At 57.1% G+C, this 26,591-nt stretch overlaps 2 protein-coding genes across 2 annotated transcripts; one reads left to right on the forward strand and one right to left on the reverse strand.

Moving 5' to 3' along the window:
* The first annotated feature begins 5,311 nt into the window (after window positions 1-5,311).
* On the forward strand, window positions 5,312-15,310 carry HCN3 (hyperpolarization activated cyclic nucleotide gated potassium channel 3). Its single transcript, XM_062192431.1, has 8 exons — window positions 5,312-5,589; window positions 9,592-10,021; window positions 10,904-11,065; window positions 11,388-11,606; window positions 11,947-12,093; window positions 12,399-12,639; window positions 13,339-13,503; window positions 13,926-15,310. Exons 1-8 carry the CDS (start codon window positions 5,312-5,314, stop codon window positions 14,624-14,626), a joined length of 2,343 nt encoding a protein of 780 aa, XP_062048415.1. The 3' UTR covers window positions 14,627-15,310.
* A 917-nt stretch (window positions 15,311-16,227) lies between these two features.
* PKLR (pyruvate kinase L/R) lies at window positions 16,228-25,388 on the reverse strand. The gene is made up of 11 exons (XM_062192432.1): window positions 25,308-25,388; window positions 24,571-24,753; window positions 21,611-21,702; window positions 21,380-21,511; window positions 21,052-21,238; window positions 20,456-20,726; window positions 20,200-20,350; window positions 19,826-19,978; window positions 19,565-19,731; window positions 17,307-17,488; window positions 16,228-16,730 (listed from the first exon to the last, which is right to left on the reverse strand). The coding sequence occupies exons 1-11, from the start codon at window positions 25,312-25,314 to the stop codon at window positions 16,624-16,626; spliced, it is 1,632 nt and encodes a 543-aa protein (XP_062048416.1). The 5' UTR covers window positions 25,315-25,388; the 3' UTR covers window positions 16,228-16,623.
* Between the last annotated feature and the right edge of the window lie 1,203 nt (window positions 25,389-26,591).

Here is a 26,591-nt window from a genome sequence, read left to right on the forward strand (position 1 = left end):
GGGCCTGCTTTGTGGCCTAATGGCGAGCCTGCAACTCATGCGTCCCATATGGGCATCAGTTCCAGAGTCCCGGCTGCTCCACTTTTGATCCAGCGCTCTGCTAATGGCCTGGGATAGCAGTGGAGGATGACCCAAGTCCCAGGGCCCCTGCACCCACGTGGGAGACCCGGAAGAAGCTCCTGGCTTCAGCCTGGCCCAGAACCAGCTGTCGTGGTCATTTGGGGAGGAACCAGCATTTGGAAGTCTGTCTGTCTGTCTGTCTGTCTGTCTCTCCTTCCCCACTCTGTAACGCAGGCTTTCAAATAAATCTAGAAGAAGAAAAAAAAGGAATGATAATGAAGGAATTGGTAAAGGAGAGATCTCACTCCATCATGAACAGTTTCCTAAATCATTCATTCATTCAACAAGCATTTGCTACATGTCCACTATGTATCCAGTATTGTACCAGGCATGAAGTTTTTTTTTTTTTTTTTTTTTTTTTTTTGACAGGCAGAGTGGACAGTGAGAGAGAGAGAGATAGAGAGAAGGGTCTTCCTTTGCCGTTGGTTCACCCTCCGCGGCCGGCGCACCGTTCCGGTCTGATGGCAGGAGCCAGGTGCTTCTGGTCTCCCACGGGGTGCAGGGCCCAAGCACTTGGGCCATCCTCCACTGCACTCCCTGGCCACAGCAGAGAGCTGGCCTGGAAGAGGGGCAACCGGGACAGGATCGGTGCCCCGACCGGGACTAGAACCCGGTGTGCCGGCGCCGCAAGGGGGAGGATTAGCCTATTGAGCCGCGGCGCCGGCTGAAGTTTTTTTTTTTAATATTACTGAACTTTATGTACAAATCATTAGATTTAAAATAAATATTTAATATAAAAATAAACATTCTTTTAAACTGTTTCTTATTTCTGTACCATTCAAATGATTTATCATCTCACATTTCTTCAAATTCTGTTATCAAGGGTGCATATAGAAAAGCACTTTTTTAAAAAAAGATTTATTTGAAAGGCAAAGGCAGAGAGAGAGAAAGAGAGAGAGATATCTATCCGCTGATTCACACCCCAAGTGGCCGCAAAGGCCGGTGCTGCACTTATATGAAGCCAGGAGCTTCTTCCGGGTCTCCCACATGGGTGCAAGGGCCTAAGGACCTAGTGGAGCAGCTGGGACTCGAACCAGCGTACATATGGGATGCTGGCACTGCAGGCAGAGGCTTTACCCATTACGCCAGAGCTCTGGCCCTAGCAGTAATGCTGTTAATGCTTCAAAGAAGACTAGCTCCACTTCCAAAAGCAGTAGAGGATGGCCCAAGTCCTCGGGCCCCTGCACCTGCATGGGAGACCTGGAAGAACCTCCTGGCTCCTGGTTTCAGATCGGCACAGCTCCGGCCATTGCGGCCAATTGGGGAGTGAAACAGTGGATAGAAGACCTCTCTAAATAAATAAATAAATAATTCTTTAAAAAAAAAAAAGAGAGAGAGAGAGAGCATTACCGCTTAGGAAATGGCATAAGCAAAAATTCTGCATCTACATCTCCCCTAAAATAATCTATTTTTTTACATACATGCACAGCTTAAGCAAATTAAAGCCCAAGGGAAATACACCAGATCCAATATCCAAAGGCAAAAATCAGTTTACTGGAACTCATCACTTGGAGGGTTTACCAGTCAAGCAGCCCGTGAAAGCTGCGGTTCCCCTCTTTTCCCATTTTTTTTAATACAAAAAAATCAATGACTAAAAGCTTAATACTGGGGGCCATTGCTATGGTGTAGCGGGTAAAGCTGCTCCCTGCTGTGCCGGCATCCCATATGGGCACTTGTTCAAGTCCCAGCTGCTCCACTTCTAATCCAGCTCTCTGCTATGTCTTGGGAAAGCTGTGGAAGATGGTCCAAGTTCTTGGACCCCTGCACCCACGTGAGAGACCCTGAAGAAGTTCCAGGCTCCTGGCTTTGGATCAGCCCAGCTCTGGCCATTGTGGCCATTTGGGAAGTGAACCAGCAAATGGAAGAACTCCCCTCCCCCCCGTAACCCTGACTTTCAAATAAAAATAAATAAATAAATCTCTTTTTTTAAAGCTTTATACTGAATGGCAAATCATTTCCACACTATGTTAAACAGTCTTACAATTAAACACATCTTAAAAACCAAACCAGTATTTACATTCTATAAATTTCTGAAGACACCATTAGAAAGCTTATATATCCCTTCATTAAACTAAATAGGGAGGGGCTGGTGCTGTGGCACAGGGGGTAGGAGCGTAGCTGCCTGCAGTGCCAGCATCCCATATGGATGCAGGTTTGAGTCCCAGCTGCTCCTCTTCTGATTCAGATCCCTGCTAATGCACCTGGGAAAGCAATGGGAGAGGGCCCAAGCCCTTGGGTCCCTGTACTCACCTGGATGATCTGGAAGAAGATTCTGGCTTCAGACCAGCTCCGCTCCAGCTGTTGTGGTCATCTAGGGAATGAATCAGCAGATGGAAGCGTGTGCGCTCTCTCTCTCTCTCTCTGACTTTCAGATAAATAATAAATAACTCATTTAAAAAATAAACAAAATAGGCTCCTCACCGCCTGAGGTGGGGGCCCGTTTGTGCAAACGTTCAATAAAAACCTTGTAAAAAAATAAATAAACAAAATAGGGAACTGCATCTGATGGAGGTGGAATGAAATTTAAAAATTAACAGCAGCATTGATCCTTTATAAAGAATATGAAAATGAAACAACTTTAAGGATAATAAAACAAAATGAAGTGCTGTTACTCAACCACTGTGCTTGGAGTTGGAATAAAAACCTACAGGTGCTTATTAATCAGACATGAAGTTCTTGTTCTTCAGTGCTTCACAATCCAATGGGAAAGACAGACCTGTAAGCTGATAATGGCAGTCCTGTGACAAGAGCTGTTTACGGGAGCCCGCATTGTGGCATAGTGAGTAAAGCCGCCACCTGTGATGCTGGTATCCCATATGGGCACCAGTTCTGGTCCTGACTGATCCACTTCCTATCAAGCTCCCTGCTATGGCCTGGGAAAGCAGTAGAAAATGGCCCAAGTCCTTGGGCTCCTGCACCCACATGGGATATTTGAAGAAGCTCCTGGCTGTAGATTGGTTTAACTCCAGCCATTGGAGCTAATTGGGAAGTGAACCAGTGGATGGAAGATCTCTCTCTCTCTCTCTCTCTATCTCTCCTTCTCTCTCTGTAACTTTGTCTTTCAAATAAATAAATACATCTTAAAAAAAAAAAAAAAAGAGCTGTTATAAGCAGTGGTATCCTGGCTGCTGTAAGAGAGCACTAGACCAGACCCCAGATGGGGAAGAGAGAGGATGTGCTTCGAGGAGTGGAGCTGTGGGGCACAGTGGGTTAGCTGCATCTCCTATCAGAATGCTGATTTACTCCCCAATTGGCCACAATGACCAAAAGCTGCACCGATCCGAAGACAGGAGCCAGGAGTGTCTTTTGGGTCTCCCATGGGGTGCAAGGGCCCAAGGACTTGGGCCATCTTCTACTGCTTTCCCAGGCAATAGCAGAAAGCTGGTTCGGAAGTGGAGCAGCCAGGACTCGAACCGGTGCCCATATGGGATGCTGGCACTGCAGGCAGTGGCTTTACCCACTACACCACAGCGCTGGCCCCTCAAATAAACAATCTTAAAAAAAAAAGAAAAGAACTATTTGCAGGGCCATGTACACCACGGTAAGGAGCTTACACCTAACCTTATAGGAGATGGGGAAATTTGAAGGACTTTAACCTTAAAGTGATAGAGTTATATCTGGGTTTTAGAAAAGTAATTTGTCAGAGTGTGCAAAAAGAATTGGGCTTGGAGAGGTTGAAGAGTGTTTTGGAGGCTTCTGAAATAACTTAGGTGAAAAATCCTGAAGGCCTGAAGTAGGGCAGTAGCAATAAGGAACGGAGAGGAAGAGAATTGGGACCTTCAGGAACTTAGAGCACTCAGCGTTACACAGCGCTGTAATTTGCCTGCTCACTGGTTGTCCTCCAGCACAGATCAGCAGGGGCCTTGTGGCTAGACCTTTTGTATTTTTTTTTTTTTTACAGGTAGAGATATAGTGAGAGAGAGAGAGAAAAGTCTTCCTTTCGTTGGTTCACCCCCAAATGGCCACTACGGCCGGCGCTGCGCCAATCCGAAGCCAGGAGCCAGGTGCTTCTTCCTGGTCTCCCATGCGGGTGCAGGGGCCCAAGCACCTGGGCCATCCTCCACTACCTTCCCGGGCTACAGCAGAGAGCTGGACTGGAAGAGGAGCAACCGGGACTAGAACCTGGCGCCCACATGGGATGCTGGCGCTGCAGGAGGAGAATTAGCCAAGTGAGCCACGGCGCCGGTCCCTGTACTGATTTAAAAAAAAATTTTTTTTTTTATTTATTTGAAAGTCAGAGGTACACAGAGAGAGCAAGAGAGGCAGAGAGTTCTTCCATCCGCTGGTTCACTCCCCAGTTAGCTACAACGGCCGATCGGAAGCCAGGAGCCAGGAGCTTCCTCCGGGTCTCCCACGCGGATGCAGGGGCCCAAGGGCTTGGGCCATCTTCCACTGTTTTCCCAAGCCATAGCAGAATTGGATCGGAAATGGAGCAGCCGGGACCCGAACCGGCGCCCCTATGGGACGCAGGCACTGGCTGCTTCGCCACAGCGCCGGCCCCTGTACCCATTTTTGTATCCTCGGCATCCACTCAGTGACGGTGAGTCTGAATTAGGAAATTAGGAAATAAGTCCTTGCCGAAAGCATCCCGAAAGGAATCGGAACAGGCCTAGGAGAGTGCTGGGAGGAGATGACATCAGCGGGACAGAAGTCCACAGGCGAGGGGCGAGGACGGGCAGGAAGACCCTCAAGGCCACCCTTTGTCCGCCCCCAGGCACGCGCCCTCCCGAGTCCCAGGAGCTGACCCGGGCCCGGTTTTCCCGCCACTTGCGGGCGGTCCCGCCTCCTCGCTCCTAGTGGATAAAAGCCTTCAACCGTAGGCCCCGCCCCCTCCACCGCCCTGGCTGCGCGGCCCCGCCCCTCCTCCCACGCCTGGAGGCCCGCCCCCGCGCACCGGGCCACGCCCACCTCGCGCCCCCCCCCCACTCGGGCTTCCCTGGCCCCGCCCCGGCCGGCCGGCCCCGTCAGTGCGTGGCCCTCGCCAGGGGGCGCCGCGCAGCCCGGCCGCCGCTCGCCCGCCGGTCTGTCGCACACACCCCCTCCGCCCCGCGCGCCGGCGGCTCCCAGCCTACGACGCCGCCGCTCCGGCCCCGCGGGGCTGCACCGGCTCCTACTCTCCAGGGGCCGGGGTGGGGGGTCCCAGATGGCCGCGGCGGGGTCTAGGAGGCCAAGCGCGTAAGGAGCGGGCGTCATGGAGGCAGAGCAGCGGCCGGCCGCGGGGGCCGGCGAAGGGGCGACCCCTGGACTGGATGTGGCACCGCCCGCTGCTCCGGCCCCTTCGACCGCGGCCTCAGGTCCGACCCCCGCGTCTGCGTCCGAGCCGAAGAGGAGGCAGCTCGGGACGCTGCTGCAGCCCACGGTCAACAAGTTCTCCCTTCGAGTGTTTGGCAGCCACAAAGCAGTGGAAATCGAGCAGGAGCGGGTGAAGTCAGCCGGGGCCTGGATCATCCACCCCTACAGCGACTTCCGGTACTGGGGGCCCCGCGGGGAGGGCAGGGGACCCCATCCTGCCCCCCGGGGCAGAGACATTCGGGCCAGGCCCGCCCCACCCTCTCCGGCCCAGGGGTCCCCGAACGGAGAGGGAGAAGCACCTCCCCCAGCCGAGCTTGGGAATTCTTGGTCAGGGTATCCCCGGCTGGAAGTCCTCCCAGACTTGCCAGGCTGGGGACGCCAGGTTGGGGGAGACAGACATCAGGGGATTTCCAGAGCTCTGGGTTTTCCATCCCTGAACCTGGGGCACCATCTGGACCACAGGACTACCAGACTTTGGGACCCCTTCCTCCCTCCTCCAGTCCCGCTTGCCGGGGACCGGGGAAATTATGTCATATCGCGGTCAACCTGAGGAAGCCCAGCTCCGCTGTCTCCTTCCTCTCCCCTCACGCTCAGCACCTGCCTGGTTCAGCAGGACTGGCCACCAGGAGCGATCGAGACGTTGGAGTGCGGGGAGGGGGTGTCCAGACCCGAGCCCTGGCCGCTGTCCCTGGTGCTGAAGGCAGGGAGCGGTGGGGTAGGGCCCGGGCTCGGAGCGATTGAGACAGCAAAGCACGGGCAGGACCACCGCCCAGGTGACTCCAGAGAGAAGGGACCAGGGTGGGGGTGGGGCCGTTTCCCAGTCCCCATCACGCTGTACCTCTACACCAAGGTCGCTAGGGGAGGAGAGCGGCCCTGTCCTTGGGGGGAGATGAAGGACAGCTTTTGGATGAGACGGGGATGCGTGTAAAGCCTCTAACCCTGGAAGGGAAGAAACAGAAAGCAAGAGGTGTGAATCTGGAACCTGGATACGCAACTGGGGACCCAGACACTAGCTTGAATCCAGACTTACTCATTCCCCAAATGTGCCTCTCCTCCCATTGTTCCTTCCACTCCTGTCATCCTGCCTTCTTCCCACCCCTTCGGCGCACCTTGTGTGGTCTCCTGTGTCTCTCCCAGCCCTCCCCCGATGTCTGCCCAGAAGCCGTGTGTCCCCCTTACAGTGGTGCTGCTCCTCCGTCCTCCCTACTGCATCACCCGCCGGGCGTGTGACCGCCTGTGAGTCAGGCTGTGAAGAGGCTCCTGTGGCTAGGCAAACCCTCCTCCCTTCCCCTCTCTCAGCATCTCCCAGGCCAGGATTTCTCCTCAGCGGCCCTGGGCCGAGGGGTCAAGGGTTGGTTGCGCATGCACTGCATATAGTCCAGGGGACCTCCTGGAGGCCTGGACTTGAGGCCTAAGCTGAAAAGGGTGATTTTGCAGTCAGAACCAGAAGGGGCTGGGTCCTATGCTGATACTGGGATTAGTTGTGTCCTAGAATTAAACCACCATTGGTAATTGAGTCCCTCAGATTATCCAGTCTCTGAGGGAGGGCTTCACCTAGCTCCCTCCCACCCCCCCACCCCCACACAGCTTCTGCCACAACAGTCCAGCTGTCCCCTGCCCATGCCTGCCTGGGCCCTGCCAGAGTCCTGGTGGGCACACAGAGGTTGGAGGAGGAGACATGTCCGGAGCAGCTGCTCCTCTGTGCAGTCCTGCCTGAGATTCTGGGAAGGGCAGAGGGCACCACTAGAAAGTTCAGTTCATATGGGAGGCAGGATGGTCCACACCCCCCAGACATGGGTGAGCAATTCCAGTAAAGAAACAGGCTCCATGGGTCTGACTATCCGGAAGGAGGAGGGGGTGGGAAGGCTGGGGAGGGTGTGAGGAGCTAGAAATGGGCAGAGAGCTGGAGATGGGAGAAGCAGCAACCCTTTCAGAATTCTGGGGAGAAAGAGTGGGTGAGTCATAACACCAGCCAGGGCTGCTCAGCACTGTCATGTCCATTGTCTCGGAGCTTTGGCAACAGCCCTGTGAGGTCAGCACAGGGCACTATCTTTTTTGTTTGTTTGCTGTGGGTTTTTTTTCCCTTAAAATTTTTATTGAAAGGTGAGAGAGAGAGAAAAAAATCTCCCATCTGCTGGTTTATCCCCCAAATGCCCTCAACAGATGGAGTGAGGCCAGCCAAAGCCAGAATCTCTGAACTCAATTGAGGTGTCCTACATGGGTGGCAGAGACCCACCTAGTGGAGTCATTATCTGCTGACTCCCAGGGTCCGCATGAGTTGGAATGGGGAGCACACTGAACCCAGGCATATGATATGGAATATGGGCTTCCCAAGCAGCATCTCGACTAATCACCGTATTAAGTGCCCACCCTATTTTTAAATTTGGAAAAGCTATTTAAGGGGGAGGCATTAGCCTAGCACTTACAATGCCTGTGTACCATATTGGAGCACCTGGGTTTGATATCCAGCTCAGGCTGTTGATCCCAGCTTCTTGCTAATGCAAACCCTGGGAGGCAGCAGCGATGGCTCAAGTAATTGGATTCTTGCCACTTGCAAGGGAGACCTGGATGGAGTTCCAGGCTCTTGACCTGGTCCAATCCTGGCCTTTGCAGGCATTTGGGGAGTGAATCAGCTGGTATGAGCTCTCTCTCACTTGGTTTCTGTCTGTCTGTCTCTCTCTTTATATGTGTGTTTCTCAAAATTACATACATATTTTTAAAACCCTATATTACAAAAATATTTTTTGACAGGCAGAGTTAGACAGTGAGAGAGACAGAGACAGAGAGAAAGGTCTTCCTTCTGTTGGTTCATCCCCCAAATGGCCACCACGGCCAGCACTGCTCCGATCCGAAGCCAGGAGCCAGGTGCTTCCTACCGGTCTCCCATGCGGGTTCAGGGCCCAAGCACTTGGGCCATCCTTCACTGCACTCCCTGGCCACAGCAGAGAGCTGGCCTGGAAGAGGGGCAACCGGGACAGAATCCGGCGCCCCAACTGGGACTAGAACCCAGAGTGCCGGCACCGCAGGCGGAGGATTAGCCTAGTGAGCCGCGGCACCGGCCACAAAAATATTTAATGATAATATAGATTGTGGGTTTGTGTCATTGTAAAGCAAACTCATAACAACCGTCTCAGTCAAGAGACACAATGTTGGGGCCAGTGCTATGACATAGCAGATGAAGCTGCCGCTTCCAGTGCCAGCATCCCATATGGGCGCCGGTTCGAGCCCCGGCTGCTCCACTCCAATTCAGCTCTCTGCTGTGGCCTGGGAAGTCAGTAGAGGATGGCCCAACTGTCTGGGCTCCTGTACCCGCATGGGAGACCCGGAGGAAGCTCCTGGCTCCTGGCTTCGGATCGACACAGCTCCAGCCCTTGCGGCCAATTAGGAAGTGAACCATCGGATGGGAGACCCCCTCCCCCACCCCTGCCTCTCCTTCTCTCTGTGTAACTCTGACTTTCAAATAAATAAATAAATAAATAAATCCTTTTTAAAAAAAGAGAGACACAATGTTGCTGGCACCTCTTACTGAGCCCTTCTAGTGCTTTTCCAAACTCATCATCCTAATTTTTGTGGTGCTAATTTCTTTACTTTTTTTAAAATAGTTTACAACTTTTGTATAAATCCTGCAACAACGTATATAGTCTAGTTTTGCCTATTTTTGAACTCTGCTTAAATGGACTCACCCATGTGTGTCCTTATGTTTCTTGCTTCTTTTGCTCAACGTTAAATTTGGAAGATTGATCTGCACCACTGAACATAGCTGTAGTTAGGTGGTTTCATGATTGCGTGGTGTTTCAGGTCACAAATATTTCAAAGGGGACTTACCTACTTCTCTTATGTACCTATATTTTTCTACTGGTGGACATTTGGGTTGCTGACAGATTTAATGCTGTGATAAACATTCCCTTACATAAATTCCTGGAGTGTATGTTTTCATTGGGTGTGTATATTCCTGGGAATGGAATTGCTAGTTTGCAGAAATTGCAAGTATTTAACTTTATTAGATAATGATGAACTGTTTTTCCAAATCATGGTCCCCATTCACACCCCGACCCGCTGCAAATTGTCCTTGCAGTATGGAATTCTAGTACGGAATTGTATTGCCTACTGCTGGCCGGGGTCAGCCTGGCGGCTGGTACAGTGTCAGCTGGTCTTACTCCCTGTCTCCTCCCTCCCCAGCTTTTACTGGGATCTGATCATGCTGCTGCTGATGGTGGGGAACCTCATCATCCTGCCCGTGGGCATCACCTTCTTCAAGGAGGAGAACTCCCCACCCTGGATCGTCTTCAATGTCCTCTCCGACACCTTCTTCCTGCTGGACCTGGTGCTCAACTTTCGGACGGGCATCGTGGTAGAGGAGGGCGCTGAGATCCTGCTCGCGCCGCGGGCCATCCGCACCCGCTACCTGCGCACCTGGTTCCTGGTCGACCTCATCTCCTCCATCCCCGTGGATTACATCTTCCTGGTGGTGGAACTGGAGCCGCGGCTGGATGCTGAGGTCTACAAAACGGCTCGGGCCCTGCGCATCGTCCGCTTCACTAAGATCCTCAGCCTGCTGCGGCTGCTCCGCCTCTCCCGCCTCATCCGCTACATACACCAGTGGGAGGAGGTGGGGCGGGGAGGTGGGCAGGGGGCTCTCGCAGACTCCTCCAGGCCGGGAAGGCCCTAGGGGTGGGACTCCCGGAGAGTTTCTGGGGTAGGGCAGGTGGGTGGCACAACCGTGGGGTAGTTCTCTCCAAAGCTCGGGGGTGGGGGAGAAGCAGCGACAGAACAAGGGTTCATGGGCTGGGGCCCAGGGTAGGGATGGTGGTACAGGAAGTTGGTGCATGGCCACTGGACCAAGACCTTAGGGCCAGCTGGACGCCGGGTGAAAGCTGGGCTGTGGAAGAGCTGAGCTTCAGCTCCAGGGCCCCAGGTTTAGTGGTGCAGTATGGGCTCCATAATCTCACTGCCTGCAGCCAGATCTCCGTTTTCTCATTTACTCTATGAGACTGAGTTTTCTCTTGCATGAAATGAGAATGCTAAATCGATTTATTTGTGACAAGGCTGCAAGGATTAAAGGATTTACTATGTGTGCAGCATTCAGAGGAGTATCTAGCACATAGTAAGCTCTCAGTAAATTCACTATTGTTATTAGAAGGGAAAAAGCGCTGCTGGCAGTAATCCTGATGCCTGCGCCATGGAGATGTCTCCTGTCATCCAGGCCACACCTGGGCCACTGTTGCAGGAGACCTCTGTGTCTCTGCTGTGACACTTACTGTGATTCTAGGCACATGATTGGCCCCAGTTTTCCCATTAACAGTACCACCTACTCTGTGTTGGCTCTACCTGTGGCCTGGAAAACTCTGTACAAGTGAACAGTAGCTGCATTTTTCCTTCATGGGGGCTGGGCCGAGGGAGACATCCCAAGAGAGAATTTGCAAGGCTGGGAATGGAGGAGGAGCAGCAGGGAGGGTTCCTGTCCACAGCAGCCCCTCCTCGGACTCCTCAGATCTTTCACATGACCTATGACCTGGCCAGCGCCGTGGTTCGCATCTTCAACCTCATTGGGATGATGCTGCTGCTGTGTCACTGGGATGGCTGTCTCCAGTTCCTGGTCCCCATGCTGCAGGACTTCCCTCCCGACTGCTGGGTGTCCATCAACCGCATGGTGGTGAGAAGTCCCCAGAGCTCCGCCTCTCCAGGGCCTTCTAAGTCCTCTTCCGCCTGAGGAGCAGGGGTGGCCCGGGGGAGCAGGAAGTGGGAGAGGAGGCAGCAGTGAGGAGGGAAGATGAGGGAGAGAGACTTGGAAGGAGGGAGCAGGCAAGGAGGGAGGTCAGGGCAGAAACCAAGGCCCCCTCTTGCCTCAGGGTCTCCAGATCTCAACTTCAGAGCCCCTGGGAGAAGGTCTGGTGTAGAAGGGGGCAGGCAGAAGGACTGACAGAGAAAAAGGGGCAGGCAGAGAATGAGGCTGTGCAATACGCTCTGCCCCCCAGAACCACTCGTGGGGCCGCCAGTATTCCCACGCCCTGTTCAAGGCCATGAGCCACATGCTGTGCATTGGCTACGGGCAGCAGGCACCCGTAGGCATGCCCGACGTCTGGCTCACCATGCTCAGCATGATCGTGGGCGCCACGTGCTACGCCATGTTCATCGGTCACGCCACCGCCCTCATCCAGTCTCTGGACTCTTCCCGGCGTCAATACCAGGAAAAGGTCAGCAGGGTCCGAAGAGGGCAGGGGTGGGCATGGAGGGCTGCCAGAGACTGGGTAGCTTGACCTGAGGCTTATTCTGATGATGCCCCTGTTGGGTCTCTTGTGTCCCGTCCTGCCCTGTGTCCACTTGCTCCATGGCCTTGTGTGTGCCTTGTCCTTCTTTGGGCCTCTGCCCCTGTCCTTGGACTCCCCCTCTGCCCATCTCTGGATTTCCCTGTATCTCCCATTATCCTCATCTCCTCCATGGCTCCGCCACCTTCCACATGCACCCCCCTTTCCCGTTCTGGCCCCACACCTCCGTCTGTGTCCTGTGCCCTCTGGCAATGGGCCGGCCCTCCAGTACAAGCAGGTGGAGCAGTACATGTCCTTCCACAAGCTGCCAGCTGACACACGGCAGCGCATCCATGAATACTACGAGCACCGCTACCAGGGCAAGATGTTTGACGAGGAGAGCATCCTAGGAGAGCTGAGCGAGCCGCTACGGGAGGTAGGGCTGGCCTGGGCCCCAAGGAGGGCTCCACGAGGACCTGGGCTTCTGGGGGGCTGTCTGGGGTAGAGGCCATTGGCCAACAGTTCCTGTAGGGATGGAGGCTGGTGGGAGGGCCCCATGAGGAATCTCGGTATTTGGGGACCTTCCAGGGATCTCTGCTGGGGAGGTGCTCTGGGCCCATGGCAGCACCCCGTCCTTTGGCAGATCACGACTCCAGGGGTAGGCTTTCTGGGGCAGATGAGCTTGAGGGAGCATCTTGGGACAGGGGCACAGCCTGCCTGACAGGCCCATCCCCTACTCAGGAGATCATTAACTTCACCTGCCGGGGCCTGGTGGCCCACATGCCTCTGTTCGCCCACGCCGACCCCAGCTTCGTCACCGCGGTGCTCACCAAGCTACGCTTCGAGGTCTTCCAGCCAGGGGACCTCGTGGTGCGTGAGGGCTCTGTGGGCAGGAAGATGTACTTCATCCAGCACGGGCTGCTCAGCGTGCTGGCACGCGGCGCCCGGGACACCCGCCTCACGGATGGATCCTACTTTGGAGGTCAGTAGGTCTTGGGGGGCAGAGGAGTCGGGGGGATCAGAAGCAGAGGAGAGAGGGCAACTGTTCCCCAGGATCGGGGTCCCCACCTGGCTCTGCTGCAGAATCCCAGAGCTCCAGCCCCTTCCTGGACCCACTCAGAAAGGAACTTGGGCCATAGCTTTAAAAAGCTTCTCAGGAGACTCGAGTGCCCAGCCAGGGTGTCAAGTGGTGGCTAGAGGCCCATTTTTAGAACCTGGAGAAATTTGCGGAGCCCAGAGGCGAGAAAAAGACAGGAATGAAGCAGGGCGCCCCCGCCCCCAGCTCCCCAGTCCCCCCACCACACGACCATCAACACTGCACTTGGCTGCTTTTCTCCTGGGCTATTCTTTCACAGTGGTAGAGGGTAGGCAGAGTGAGGTGCCCCAGGCCCACCCCCTGGGACAGAAAAGTGGGGCCGGGGCGGGATAGCTGGGAGTATGGGGGTCGACCAGACTCGCCTGTTGGTGGATTTGAATTTGGAGAGTGGGAGAAGGACAGCCAGTATTACCCAGAAATTGTGCCAGTCAGGAGAGAGACAATGCTTGGAGCAGTTAGGGACCCTGGGGTAATGGGTACGCATTAGTTTCTCCCCAGCCTGGGGAGGCCCCTGAGAGAGCTGGGTCAGCCGTGCAGTGGGGAGCTCTGGGGTCGGGGTCCTGAGCCTCCTTGCAACCTCCACAGAAATCTGCCTCCTGACTCGGGGCCGGCGCACGGCCAGCGTGCGGGCTGACACCTACTGCCGCCTCTACTCACTCAGCGTGGACCACTTCAATGCCGTGCTCGAGGAGTTCCCCATGATGCGCCGGGCCTTCGAGACCGTGGCCATGGACCGGCTGCGCCGCATCGGTGAGGCCTGTCCACCTTGTCTGCCTTGGGTCCCGGCTGTGCCCTTGCACAGGCTTCAGAGGGAGGAGCCCAGGCTGCAGAGTCCCAGTGTCACACCCCAGCGCACCTGCCCCAGGCAGGTCTTCCAGCACTGCCACACTGCCTTGCTCTCTCAGCATGCCACACCCTTGGGACTAAGTCCCGGGCCCTGAGCCTTGCTTCTCCCACTGCCAGTCCCTGACTCTCTGACACACGCCCTCTTCCCTCATCCCCTTAGCCACACTCACTCTTCCCCCATCCCCTTAGCCACACCCCCGTGCACCTGACTCCTCTCCCCACTTCTGCCACATCCCCATCCCTTGACCCCATCCCTCTCTTTGAGGTCCACCCTCCTTCTTGGATTCCTTCTCTATCCTTAACTCCTCCCCCGGGGCACCTCGTAGGCAAGAAGAACTCCATCCTGCAGCGGAAGCGCACCGAGCCCAGTCCGGGCAGCAGTGGTGGCATCATGGAGCAGCACTTGGTGCAACACGACAGGGACATGGCTCGGGGTGTCCAGGGCCTGGCCCCGGGCACAGGAGCTCAGCTCAGCGGAAAGCCAGTGCTGTGGGAGCCCCTGGTGCACGCACCCCTGCAGGCAGCCGCCGTGACCTCCAGCGTGGCCATCGCCCTGACTCACCAGAGGGGCCCTCTGCCCCTCTCCCCCGACTCCCCAGCTGCCCTCCTTGCACGCTCTGCTCGGCGCTCAGTAGGCTCCCCGGCCTCCCCGCTGGTGCCTGTCCGAGCTGGCCCTCTGCTGGCCCGAGGACCCTGGGCATCCACCTCCCGCCTGCCTGCCCCTCCTGCCCGAACCCTCCACGCCAGCCTGTCGCGGGCAGGGCGCTCCCAGGTCTCTCTGCTGGGCCCTCCCCCAGGGGGAGGTGGACGTTGGCTGGGACCTCGGGGCCGCCCACTCTCAGCCTCCCAACCTTCTCTGCCTCAGCGGGCAACAGGGGATGGCTCTCCCGGGCGCAAGGGCTCAGGAAGTGACCGCCTGCCCCCCTCGGGTCTCCTGGCCAAGCCTCCAGGGTCAGCCCAGCCCCCCAGGCCACCAGTGCCTGAGCCAGCCACCCCCCGGGGCCCCCAGCTCTCTGCCAACATGTGAAATTCCGGGGTACATGGGCCTTAGCTCTCGGGGTGGTGCAATAGTGTGTGCCTGAGGGCAAACGCCTCTTGGCACGGGCCAAGGGGCCCTGAACCACTGCCCCGTGGAGATGCCCCCCTTCCACCATGAAGATGTCCTCTGTGTCCTCAGCTCGAGCCCCCTGCAGCTGTCTGACGTGTTAACCTGTGCCCCCCTCCTCATCGTTCTGAGTGCCTGCCCCAGCTCTGTGTGTCTCCACTGCCAAGTAGAAGTGACTTGAAGCCCTCTGATGAGGGGATTCCCCAGCTGTGGTCCTGCCAGGTGCAGGCCCAGGCCCAGGCCCCTACCTTCAGTAAGCACAAGTACTTGCCACCACCATCACTGCCAAGTAACCAGCCATTCTGTTTCCCTGCCGGTGACCCTGAAGGTCCTGCCTGGCACGGTTCCGTCCTCTGTCCCCCCAGCACAGCCAGTTAACTGTGCCCCGCTGCCGCCAGCACACGTCTTGGGTGCTGAGTGTGGGTATCTCCCCTTTGCCCTCCCACTGCCACCTGGGACCTCCCTGTCTACGCTTGTCTGCTCCCAAGCTCCCTGCCGTCCGTCTCTGTAGCAGACCCGTGTTTCTGTAAGCTGGGGCCACCTCTTCCCTGTGCCCCCTGCCCCTGTGGTGGCCCCCTTAAAGCTAAGAGGTAGCTGGCACCTCCTTAGTGCGCCAGCCTGGATCCCCCCCGGTGGGGGGCAAGTGGCTGCATCCTTAGGTGACGTTGTTTTTTCTTCCTCCTTATTTATTACTTACTTATTTATTTATTTATTCAGTCATTAATTTATTTACTTATTTGCTAATTTGATTTATTGTCTGTTCATTTTGTCCACCCATTCCTTTACCTGCCCCTGCCCTCCCCACCTGGTAGGGAGACGGAAGGAGCAGGGGGAGGTGGGGCCCCTCCGCGCCCTCTCTTGTGGTCCTTGCCCGGCTCCATCAGCAGCAATACTTGAACCCCCTCCCTCCCTGGGTAAGGGCAGGAGGGCCGGCCCCAGGGCGGGAGGAGGACTGTTTGTGTCTTTAGGGTTTGTTTTAGCTGGCACCTCTGCCTTCTCAGGGACGAGAGTAACCCCTCACCCCTCTCCTGTCCCCTCTCCTACTCTGCCACACTGACGACTGTGTGGCCAGAACCCGAAACCCTTGGTCCTCCCGGATGGCCTTCTGGGGTCTTTAGTGTGGGGGAGAAGTTTTATAATTGCTTCCCAACAGTTAGGTTTAAAAAGAAAACAGAGACACTCGTTTTGGCTCCTGGTGTGTGTGCGGGAACACGGTGGGCGTGAAGGTATCCCTGGGTACAGGAGGGGACAGCAGGGCATTGGACCCAACGGGGCACGAGGTGGCCATGACAGCAGCCAGGGGAGCCGTGTGCAAGCCCCACACAGAGGCCAAGGTCAGCCTCCCGGCTTGCAGTCTCCTCTGGCATCCATCTGCCCAGTGTCCCCTGCAGTGTGGCGCTTTGAAGTCACAGTTACCACGAAAGGGCAGCCTGCCCTGGTCTGAGGCCGTCAGGAGGAGGGGCCCTGTTTCGGGAGATGCCCAGATTATCATGAGGGCCACGCATGAGAACACAGGCGGGAACTATTTTAAGTAGTGGTTCTATGGAGACAGTGGACAAGACTGCCCTGGCTTCTCTCTCCCCCGCCCGCAGGGACAGGAAGCCTAGGGGGATAGAATTAAGCAGCCAAGCTGGGATTAAAGTCTTAGTGCATCTTAGGGCCCAGCTGAGCGGATTGGACGCTCAGAGCACAGCTGGTGCTGCTGGGTGGCCGGTGCGGAATCGGAGGCAGACTTCGGGGGGCCTGTGTGACACGGAGAGGGGGAAGGGCACCCAGGAGTGGGGCTGGAGGGCAGGTAGGGCGGGCAGGGCCTGAGGAAGACAGAGACAGGGCTGTGGGAGGCGGGCAGGCTGGAGGGAGCGAGAGAGGAGGCAGACCGGGGCGCAGGCGTGGCTGGGGTCTGAGGAGGGAGGGGCGCCTCAGGATATGCTCAGCACCCGCATGATGTTGGTATAGCCAGAGCCAGGTCGCCAACCAGTCACCACAATCACCAGGTCCCCGACACGGAGGAAGCCACGGAGCTTTCCTGGAGGACGGATAGAAGATGAGGGCCCCAGGCCAACGCCAGGAGAGCCAGCCACCTGCCGCCACCACCTCAAGCGCCCCACGGAGGAACCGGGAGGCTGATCCAAGTGTCCGGCATGTCCCACCAGCGGCGCGGCAGAGAACGTGACCCGCGAGGTATAGGGAAGCTGCGCTGCGTCCGTGGGCCGGCATGGGCCAGGCTGTTGCTAAGCAGCAAGCCCGGCCCCCTGAGTAGCTGATAGGAGAGCTCAGGGAGGAGCTTGCACAACCGGCAGTCGGATTTTAGTTCCGGCTTGGGCACTAGGTCCTCCCTCACCCTCTCACCTCCTGCTCCCCACGCGACCCCCGGCTCTAGCCCGCTGCAGCAGGGTGACATCTGGAGGATGGCCTTGTCCTCTCTCCCCCTTTCCTCTTTTTTTGGAGTGACCCCCTCCCCTCTTGGAGTCCGAGACCCTCCCCAGGGGAAAAAATCTGGGGCCAGAGTTTGGAGGCAAGCCTCGTTGAGTAGGTGTGGGGGGCTGGGTCGAGGACCTGGCCAACGCCAGGCCTGGGAGGAAGGAAGAGCTGGGCGGCTTACCACTTTCTATGCCAAACTGGACCCGGCGGTCTACATCGTCCGCCCAGACGGCTTCCGGGGGCTCCCGGTACAGCAAGGGGAAGACTCCTCGGCACAGGTGGACCTGACGGGCGGCCTGGGCAGAGCGCGTGACAGCGATGACCGCAGCCCGAGGTCGGTACCGAGACAGGAGCTGGGCTGAGCTAGGGGAGGCAGAAAGGTCAGCTCTAGATGTTACCAACAAGCGGTTGTGATGTGGTGTCTTCTCTGTCTGCTTTTGCTCACCCACGACCCCTTCCCACAATGCAAAGACATGAGACTACGAAGATATATCAAATGAGATAGGGAGAAACCTCTCTAAGAAAAAAAAATGGTGCAGGTATTTGGCCTGGTGGTAAGACACCACTTGGGACACCAACATCCCATATTGGAGCGACTGGGTTTAATTTCTGATTTTGCATTTTTTTCATTAAGCAATTTATTAATTATGGGGCTGGCGCTGTGGCATGGCAGGTAAAGCCACTACCTGTAGTGCCTGCATCCCATATGGGCACCAGTTCGAGTCCTGGCTGCTCCTCTTCCCATCCAGTTCCCTGCTAATGCACCTGGGAAGGCAGTGAAGGATGGCCCAAGTCCTTGGGACCCTGCACCCATGTAAGAGACCTGGAAGAAGCTCCTGGCTCATGGCTTCAGATCAGCCCAGCCCTGGCTGTTGCAGCCATTTGGGGAGTGAACCAGCTGATGGAAGATCTTGTGCTCTCTCTCTGTATCTCTCTCTCTGTGTAATTCTGCCTTTCAAATAAATAAATCTTTAAAAATTATTAATTTCATTTTATTTGAAAGGTAGAAAGAGAGAGAGAGAGAATCTTCCAGCCATTGGTTCACTCCCCAGATGCCCACAACAAACAGGGCTGGGCCAGGCCAAAGCCAGGAACCTGGAACCTAAGTACTCGAGCCATCATCTTCTGCCTCCCAGGGTGCGCATTAGCAGGAAGCTGGAATGGAAGCCGAGCCAGGATTTGAACCAGGCACGCTGATACTTGAACCAGGCACACCAATATGGGATGAGGGGATCCTAAACAGTGTCCTTTTTTTTTTTTTTAAAGACATTTATTTATTTGAAAGGCAGAGTGAAAGAAGGAGAAGGAGACACAGAGATCTTCCATTCACTGGTTAACTTCCCAAATGCCTGCAACAGCCAGGGTTGGCTAGGCTGAAGGCAGGATCCAGGAACTCCATCCGGGTCTCCCACATTAGTGGCTGGTGCCCAAGCACTTGGGCTGTCTTCCACTGCTTTTCCAGGTGCATTAGTAAGAAGCTGATGGTGAGCTGAGCAGCCAGACTCAAACTGGCACTGTGATACAGGATGCAGGCATTACAAGCCACAGCTTAACTTGCTGCACCAAACACCCACCCCTGGCTCTGATTCTGATCCCAGCTCCCTGCTAAGAAAAATAAATAAACAAAAATAGCTCATTAGGGGTGGGTGTTGTGCTGCAGCCAGTTAAGCCCCTGCTAGGGATGCCCGTTTCCCATATAGGAGTGCTGGTTTGAGTCCTGGCTGCCCATCAGGCTTCCTCCTAACAGACCTGGGGAGCAGCAGCAGATGGGTCAGCCACCCACATGGGAGACCCGGATGGAGTTCCTGGCTCCTGCCTTTAGCCTGGCCCATCCTGGACTGTTGTGGGCATTTGGGAAGTGAACCGGCCGATAGAAGATCTCTCTCCCTCTCTGTCTCTCCTTCTTTCTCCATCACTCTGCCTTTCAAATAAATAAATCTTTGAAAGAACAAATAAAATAGGTTGTTAAGAAAGCCATCTTGAGAATCTACATTTAACCAGTAGTTAATTTACACACAGAAGTAATGTTGCTTGTTAATCCTCACAACCCCATGAGGAATAACGTGAACAGAAGGAACACAGCGGGCTTGCTGAGCCCAGGTGACTTCCGCAGGGTCTCAGAGCAAAGACTTGAACTCAGCTCTCCCGGACCGTTCCACGCCACCTCGGCCTTGTGAGGCTCTGTGGGTTAAACAGGTTTCCTCTGAGTTTTAGGAGCCCAAACAGCCTTGGAGGCAGTGCACCTGTTGATGCCACCATCACCGTCCAGCCCTCCGGGGCTCACTGACAGGATTCATGGTGCCTTGCAAGACCAGCCTCTCCTGGCCTCCAGCTCTCTCCCTTTCCCCAGGATGGAATGCTTTCTCTCTGGTGACCGGACAATGCCCAGCCCACCCCTGACCCAAAGTCTGCGCCTGCGCAGCCCCAGGATCCCCTCACCGGCCAGTTGTGGTCAGCACGATGATGGCGGCAGCACAGCACTTAAAGGAAGCCTCCACAGCGCCAATGGCAGTGACCTCAGTGGGATCGCGGCTCAGGGGTGCGGCGCGGCGCAGCTCCTCAAACAGTTGCCGGTGGTACACGGCGGCCTCTGCCTCCCGGGCAATCTGCAGGCACCAGGAAGTCAGGCCGGGCAGGGTCACCGGCGCCCGGAAGGAGTTTGGTTCCCTGGCCCGTTTGCTTCTCAGTCGAATCCCCTACCGCGTGCTGCATCTTTACGGCCTCCACGGGGAACTTGCCCTTGGCGGTCTCCCCAGACAGCATGATGCAGTCGGCCCCATCCAGCACGGCGTTGGCCACATCGCTCGTCTCCGCCCGCGTTGGCCGGGGCTTGGTGATCATGCTCTCCAGCATCTGGGGGACACCACGGACGTCACAGCGATTGGGAACCCTGGCCAAGCAACCTCTCTGAGTGCCCTGAAAGCTAGGGTCAGCCACACAGTGACCGATTTGTTCCTTCATCTGCAAACAGGGTTCCCAGCTCTCTCCCTAGCTCTGGGGCGGACGCGTGTGCTCTGCATTGCAGGCATGGGCACCCCCTCTCAGCTGTCCCCCAACCCGGGGCTCCCGCAGACCTGTGTGGCACAGACAACCGGCTTGCCTGCCAGGTTGCAGCGCCCGATCATCATCTTCTGAGCGAGGAAAACCTTCTCGGCTGGGATCTCGATGCCCAGGTCCCCCCGCGCCACCATGATGCCGTCGCTCACCTCCAGGATTTCATCCAGCCTAGAGGGAGTCAGGGCTGGGGCAGAGCCACGAGATGCCAAGGACGAGAGAGAGGGGTAACGGGGGACGGCAGAGGGCCTGAGGGGACCAAGGACCAAAGCTCACTTCTTCACGCCTTCGTGATTCTCGATTTTGCTGATAATCTTGATGCCTTGCCCTTTTGGCCCCAGAGCAGCGCGAACGGCAGCCACGTCGCTGGCTTTCCGCACAAAAGAGGCAAAAATGATGTCCACGTCGTGCTCCACCCCGAACCGCAGGTCCTCGACGTCTTGTTCGGACAGCCCGGGCAGGTCCACCTCGGCGCCTGGCAAGTTCACGCCCTTCCGGCTGCCCAGGACACCGCCGTTCTCCACCTGGGTCACCAGCCCCTCGGGGCCTGCGGGCACGGAGGGAACCAACTTCCATCAGGCTTTGAGGCGGGGTCACCGGGTTCGGACGCCCATGAAGTCAGGAACCAGGTTCGATTGGGCTTCCCGCCCTTGTTCGGGGCCCCTGCCATAGTGAATGGGCACCGATGGCCACGTGCGGAAGAAATGACTAAGGCGCAAGGCCAGCCGACCCAGGGTGAGCGCAGGAGGCGCTGCTGGGGACCCTTGGGCAGGCGGAAGGACGAGAGGCCAGGGAAAGGTGTGCTTGGCCCACGGCGGGCGGAGAAGGCCCCCAGCGCTGGGGCGAGGTCGGGGCAGGAGGCACGCGCGCACCGATTTTCTGCACCACCAGCGAGATGAGCCCGTCGTCAATGTAGATGCGGCCCCCCACCGGCACGACCCGGGTGATGTTGGCGTAGTCCACCCACACGGTGCTCGCGTCCCCCCGCGTCCGGAACGCCGGGTCCACGGTCACCAGCACCTGGGAGCCCTTCACCAGCTCCACCTCCGACTCCGGGCCCTGGGGGCGCAGCAGGCCGCGACGTGAGCGGGCGCCTCGCGTGCCAACGCGGCCCCGCCCCGTGCTCCGCCCCCGACCCCCGGCCCCGCCCCGTCGCCGGTTCCACGCCAGGGCCCTGCGGGCCGCAGCCCTGCCTCTCACCCCCTGCAAGATGCCGGTTCGGATCTCCGGTCCCTTGGTGTCCAGAGCGATGGCCACGGGCCGGTAGCCGAAAGGAGAAGTTGCAAAGCTCTCCACCGCTTCCCGGATGTTAGCGATGGACTCGGCGTGGTACTGGGGACGGGAGCCGACCACAACTTTCAGGGGGCGGTGGCCTCCTACTGCCGGCCCCGCCCCCAACCTCCTCCTCCCCGCCCAGGCTTTGCCGCGCACCTCGTGGGAGCCGTGGGAGAAGTTGAGTCGCGCAATGTTCATTCCGGCTTTGATCATTTCCTTGAGGCGCTCCACTGAGCGAGACGCAGGCCCTGGAACCGGAGCCGGCACTCACACAAGTTTCCCCCCAAACCCGTCTACCCGCAGGCCTCCCCACGTCCCAGGAGTCCGGTTACCTGGCCTTCATTCCCTGCCGCAACCCCTGCTCACAGGGCGCAACTGCCTTTCCCTCTGCAGCCCCATGGGGAGGCAGCATTGTGGGCCTCTCGGAGGGGGTGTCCCCAGCAACTGTTGGCTGTAAAAGCACCGCAGCCTGGGAGTAACCCAGGGCCCGAGGGGGTGTGGCAGAGGGCTGTGTGGCCCACACTGAGCTTCAGCGCGAAGAGCCGCATCACAGCTGAGTTCGGGCCTCTTCCTGCTCTGCTGGTGGGGCAGCTGTGCAGCTGTGGGAGGTGGCTAGTGCTGAAGCCAGTCCTCTCGCCGCCGCTGGGCGGCCTGCTCTGCCTGGGCACCCCGCCGGCTCCGCCTGCCACTCGGGCCCTCCGGACCTTTGCTGCCTGCCGGTTACCCGATCGTTCCCAACCACATGGAAACCTGCTGTTAGTCGTCTCTTCATTTCACGCTCCTCTGCAGCTCCAGTCCCAGTTTTATTTATTTGAAAGGCAGAGCCAGGTGGGGCGAGGGGAGACACAGAGACCTTTCAGCCTCTGGTCCACTCCCCGAATGACCACATTCTACCTCCACTGCTCTGGTGAACTTCTCTGGTCTCATGTCTTGAAATAACATCTTTATGCAGGCAGTTCCCAAAGGTTTTTTTGTTTTTGTTTTTGTTTTTGACAGGCAGAGTGGATAGTGATAGAGAGAGACAGAGAGAAAGGTCTTCCTTTTGCCGTTGGTTCACCCTCCAATGGCCGCTGCGGCCAGCGCATCGTGCTGATCTGAAGCCAGGAGCCAGGTGCTTGTCCTGGTCTCCCATGCAGGTGCAGGGCCCAAGAACTTGGGCCATCCTCCACTGCCTTCCTGGGGCCATAGCAGAGAGCTGGCCTGGAAGAGGGGCAACCGGGATAGAATCCGGCGCCCCAACCGGGACTAGAACCCGGTGTGCCGGCGCCGCAAGGTGGAGGATTAGCCTGTTAAGCCACGGCGCCAGCCAAAGCAGTTCCCAAAGTTCTAGCTCCAACCCAGACCTTTCTCCCGAGCCCAGAGCTATGTACCCGACCGCCTACTCTGTGTCACATTTGGATCTCCAAACTGCATCACAAACTCAGCATGTCCCACCGTGCTCCACATCCCCTCCCGAAGCTTTCCACCGGCCTTCCCCGTCCTCACACTGAAAACCTTGGCGCCAGCCTTGGCTCCCTTCTTCCTCACCCATACCCCATCCACATCCAGTCCACCAGGACACCCTAGCAGCTCTCCCTTCAAACCGCACTCGGAATCTGACCACTTCTCACCACCTCCGCTGCCACCACCTGGGCTGAGCCAGAAATAGTGCGGGAGCAGCTTCTGTCCTTGCCCTCGCCCCCGCCCCCCATCTATTTTCAATCCAGCAGCCAGGGAGGTTCTTTTAGAATGTAAGTCAGAGCTTATGCTCGCCCTGTACAAAACTCTGCAGCAGGTCTCCATTTCACTGGGAGGAAAACCCAATGCAAATTCTAAAAGTGGCCTGCAGAGCCGTTTGGAGGGGGATGGCCTTTGATGCAGTGGTTAACACGTCGGTACGCCTGGTTTCAGTTCCAGCTGTTCCACTTCTAGCCAGCAGGAAGCTGGCTTGGGCCTCTGCACCTACATGCACACCCTGGGAGACAGCAGACAAGTGCTTGGGTCCCTACCATCCACGTGGGAGACTTTGGTGGAGTTCCTGGCTCCTGACTTCAGCCTGGCTCAGCCCTGGCTGCTTGGGAATTTGCAGAGTGAGCCACTGTAGAACAGATCTCTCTTTCTCTCTTCCCTCCACCCCCCAGCCTTCAGATAAAACGAGATGTACATTTTTAAAAGGCTGCACGCGCTCGCCCCTTCCCCTGCAGTGCCGTCATGGGTGCCACTCTTCCCCATAATGATGTCCAGCTCCTCTGGCCTCCTTGACACTTCCCTCTGTATAGAACTCTCTCCCCCCAGATACTTGCATGGTTCATTCTCTCATCTCCTTCAAGTCTTTGCTCAGGTCTCATTTTCCCAATAAAGGTGACCTTGACCGCCTATTTAGAGGCCGCAACCTGGGGCCAGCACTATGATGTAGTAAGTGATGTAGGTGAAGCCTCCACCTGCAGAGCCAGCATCCCATATGGGCGCTGGTTTGAGTCACCATCCAGCTCCCTGCTGATGGTTTGGGAAAGCAGTGGAGAACGGACCCAGTGCTTGGGCCTCTGCACCTCTGTGGGAAACTAGGAAGGAGCGCCTGGCTTCCGGCCTCTGAGTGAATCAGCAGATGGAAGACCTTGCTCGCTCTCTCTCCCTCCCTCTCTCTGTAACTCTGCTTCTCAAATAAACAAATAAATCTTTAAAAAAAGAAAGGGGGACTGCAACCTACCTCCTCCTTCCCCCAACACCTCCAAAGCCCCTCATCATGCTCTATTTTTTTCTTTTTCTCATAACATCACTTTCTACATATTAAATGTTTCACTTACTGCTTCATTATGTGTTATTTATCACTAATTGTTCCACCCAGCTACACTGTCAGTTCCTCAAGTGAGCAGTTGTATGTGTGTGTGTGTGCACAGCCATGCATATGTGTGTGTGCACACCCATGCTGTGTGTGTGCACACCCATGCTGTGTGTGTGCACACCCATGCTCTGTGTGTGTGTGTTTCACTGATCTACCCTCAGGGTCCCAAGCCCTGTGTACCCCATGCTCCACCCACGTCTGTGGAATGAACGGCTGGGCAGCCATGAAGAAGTCTCCCAGGAGGAAAGCGATGAGGAAGTGCCTGGCGTGGCTCTGGGGTGAGGGTGGTGCTTACCGATGGTGGCGATGATGCTGGTACTGCGGGCGGCCACGGGCTCCGAGTCGATGTCCAGCAGGCACAGGTGTTCCAGGAAGGTGTCTGCCATGGCCGCCGGCAGCTGCTGCTGCTGGAAGAAGGCGGTGCCCAGCTCCTGGGTGAGCTGCGCCACACTGGCCCGACGCAGGTACCCTGCCGGCCCTGGGGGGTGCGAGGAGGCTCAGGGGCTGCGGGGAGCCCTCCCTCCCTCCCGCGCTTCCCTCCCTGCACCCCCTCTGGCCCTTCCCTCAGCGCTGCAGTGTGGGTTGAGCGGCTCTGGTGAGCCGGGCAGCACAGGTACATTGTAACGCTGACCGACAGGCATCCTGCCAGGCAGTCACTGAAACACTTGGCAGTCATGCCCATTGTACAGATAAGCCAGCCGAGGCTGAGAGGCATGGAGTAGATTGCCCAAGATCCTATGGTTTCTGGCTCCACATCTAAGTCTGACTGTAGGCTGAGGGTGTTGACCATGCAGCTATGCCACCCCCTGAACTCCAGACTTCTCACCCCTCAGCCCCTGCCTCCGCACAGCCTCAGCCCTCTCCACGTCTAAGCCCACAGGGGCCCCCATCATCCAGTTCCCCTCCAAAGGTCTCCATTTGCTTCCTTCCAAGGCCGGGCAATTGCTGGCTCTCCGCCCCCCGACACACACATGCACCCCACTCCTGGAGCTTGCCCAGCCCAGCCCAGTGGAGCCCCGCTCCCAGGCGCACCTTCCATGCCACTGCACGCCTACCAGCCTCTGCAAGTCTGCTCCCCGGAGTGGGGCTGTCGGAGCTGGGCTGGGGACCAGGCCTGGGGACTAGTTAATGTGTCACCAGTATCTCTGCTGCCACTGGGAGCCCTGTAGCCAGGGGCCAGAGTCCAGCAACCACGGGAGTGCCCCGTGGTGCCCACGCTGCAGCCTCCCCTCTGGCTCGCCCATGATGCCTGACCAAGAGGCCCAGACCAGGGTCCGTAATTTACGACAGGGGAGACATGAGCACCGGTGCCCCGCAGCCTCCTGCAGCAGGGGGGAACCCCAACCCTCCACCCCACTCCTGATCTCCACCCTCACTTCCCCCTTGGCTTCCGGCCTCCAGCCCACCCCTTACCTCCTGGAGCCCCAGTCAGGAAGGACTTTGTCAAGTCTTTTTGGGACTTAGAGACCCATGACCAGAGCTGCGGAGGTGGCGTGTTCTCCTGGACTGACATGTTCCCAGTGTGGCAGAACCGTGTAACGGGAGGGCTCTCAAGACAAAACTGCTGGCCTTATCTAAGGAAGCCAGAGAATAGCACAGGGGCACACCCAGCAGGCCGCCCCATCCCCACACGGTCCCTCCCCCAGATCTGCCGGCTGGCCGCCCCCTGCCTCTGGCTTTCTCCCTCTTCCACTCAGTCTTCCAAATGAATTTCCAGTCCAAAGACACTGGCCAGCAGCTTGAATAGGACTGTCGTTTTTAGCCAGTGATCACGGTCCCTTTCTTTTGTACTCGGTTGAAGTTAAACCTCAATGAATCTGGGGAGCAGGTGCTTTAGGGCAGGGCCTGGAGCCTTCAGAAAGGGAAGGGGCACCACGATGGGGTGGTGAGTGTGCCCCCCACATTCTGTCCTCACTGAGAAATACAGAGGGCCTTCGCCGCTCCACGACCCAGCTAGTTGCATGTTTTCTCCTGTAGCCTTGAGCCCAAGCCAGGGCCTGGAGCATTCCCAGGCATTGATAAAGGTGTCTAGATTGTTCCTGAAGTGCTCAAAGATCAAGCACGGTGCCGCAGAGAGGCTAGCCCCACCCTCAGCCACGACCTTTCAACTCTTGCGGAACCTCCACGTCGTGTCGGAGCTGCTTGCTGCAGACACACCCAGGTAGCACCACCTTGTGCGGCCTGCCACGAGGGTCCAGCCACAGCAGCCCCGCTGTACGGAAGACGATCATCAACCCTTTGACTACCATTTGCCTGGTCGGCTTATGCCATGCCAGGCCCCGAGGACAGAGAGGCGCAGGAAACAGGGCTGTGACG

Source organism: Lepus europaeus, chromosome 5, assembly GCF_033115175.1.
Source record: "Lepus europaeus isolate LE1 chromosome 5, mLepTim1.pri, whole genome shotgun sequence".
Classification (NCBI taxonomy): domain Eukaryota; kingdom Metazoa; phylum Chordata; class Mammalia; order Lagomorpha; family Leporidae; genus Lepus; species Lepus europaeus.

What these genes read in the sequence shown, in the direction of transcription:
- HCN3 (XM_062192431.1), top strand. Translation starts at nt 5,312, where the DNA reads ATGGAGGCAGAGCAGCGGCCGGCCGCGGGGGCCGGCGAAGGGGCGACC. An exon ending in ACATACACCAGTGGGAGGAG is followed by an intron (nt 10,022 to 10,903) that starts GTGGGGCGGGGA and finishes CGGACTCCTCAG; the next exon opens with ATCTTTCACATGACCTATGA. An exon ending in TGTCCATCAACCGCATGGTG is followed by an intron (nt 11,066 to 11,387) that starts GTGAGAAGTCCC and finishes TCTGCCCCCCAG; the next exon opens with AACCACTCGTGGGGCCGCCA.
- PKLR (XM_062192432.1), bottom strand. An exon ending in GAACCGGCATCTTGCAGGGG is followed by an intron (nt 21,239 to 21,379) that starts GTGAGAGGCAGG and finishes CTGCGCCCCCAG; the next exon opens with GGCCCGGAGTCGGAGGTGGA. An exon ending in AATCACGAAGGCGTGAAGAA is followed by an intron (nt 20,351 to 20,455) that starts GTGAGCTTTGGT and finishes GACTCCCTCTAG; the next exon opens with GCTGGATGAAATCCTGGAGG.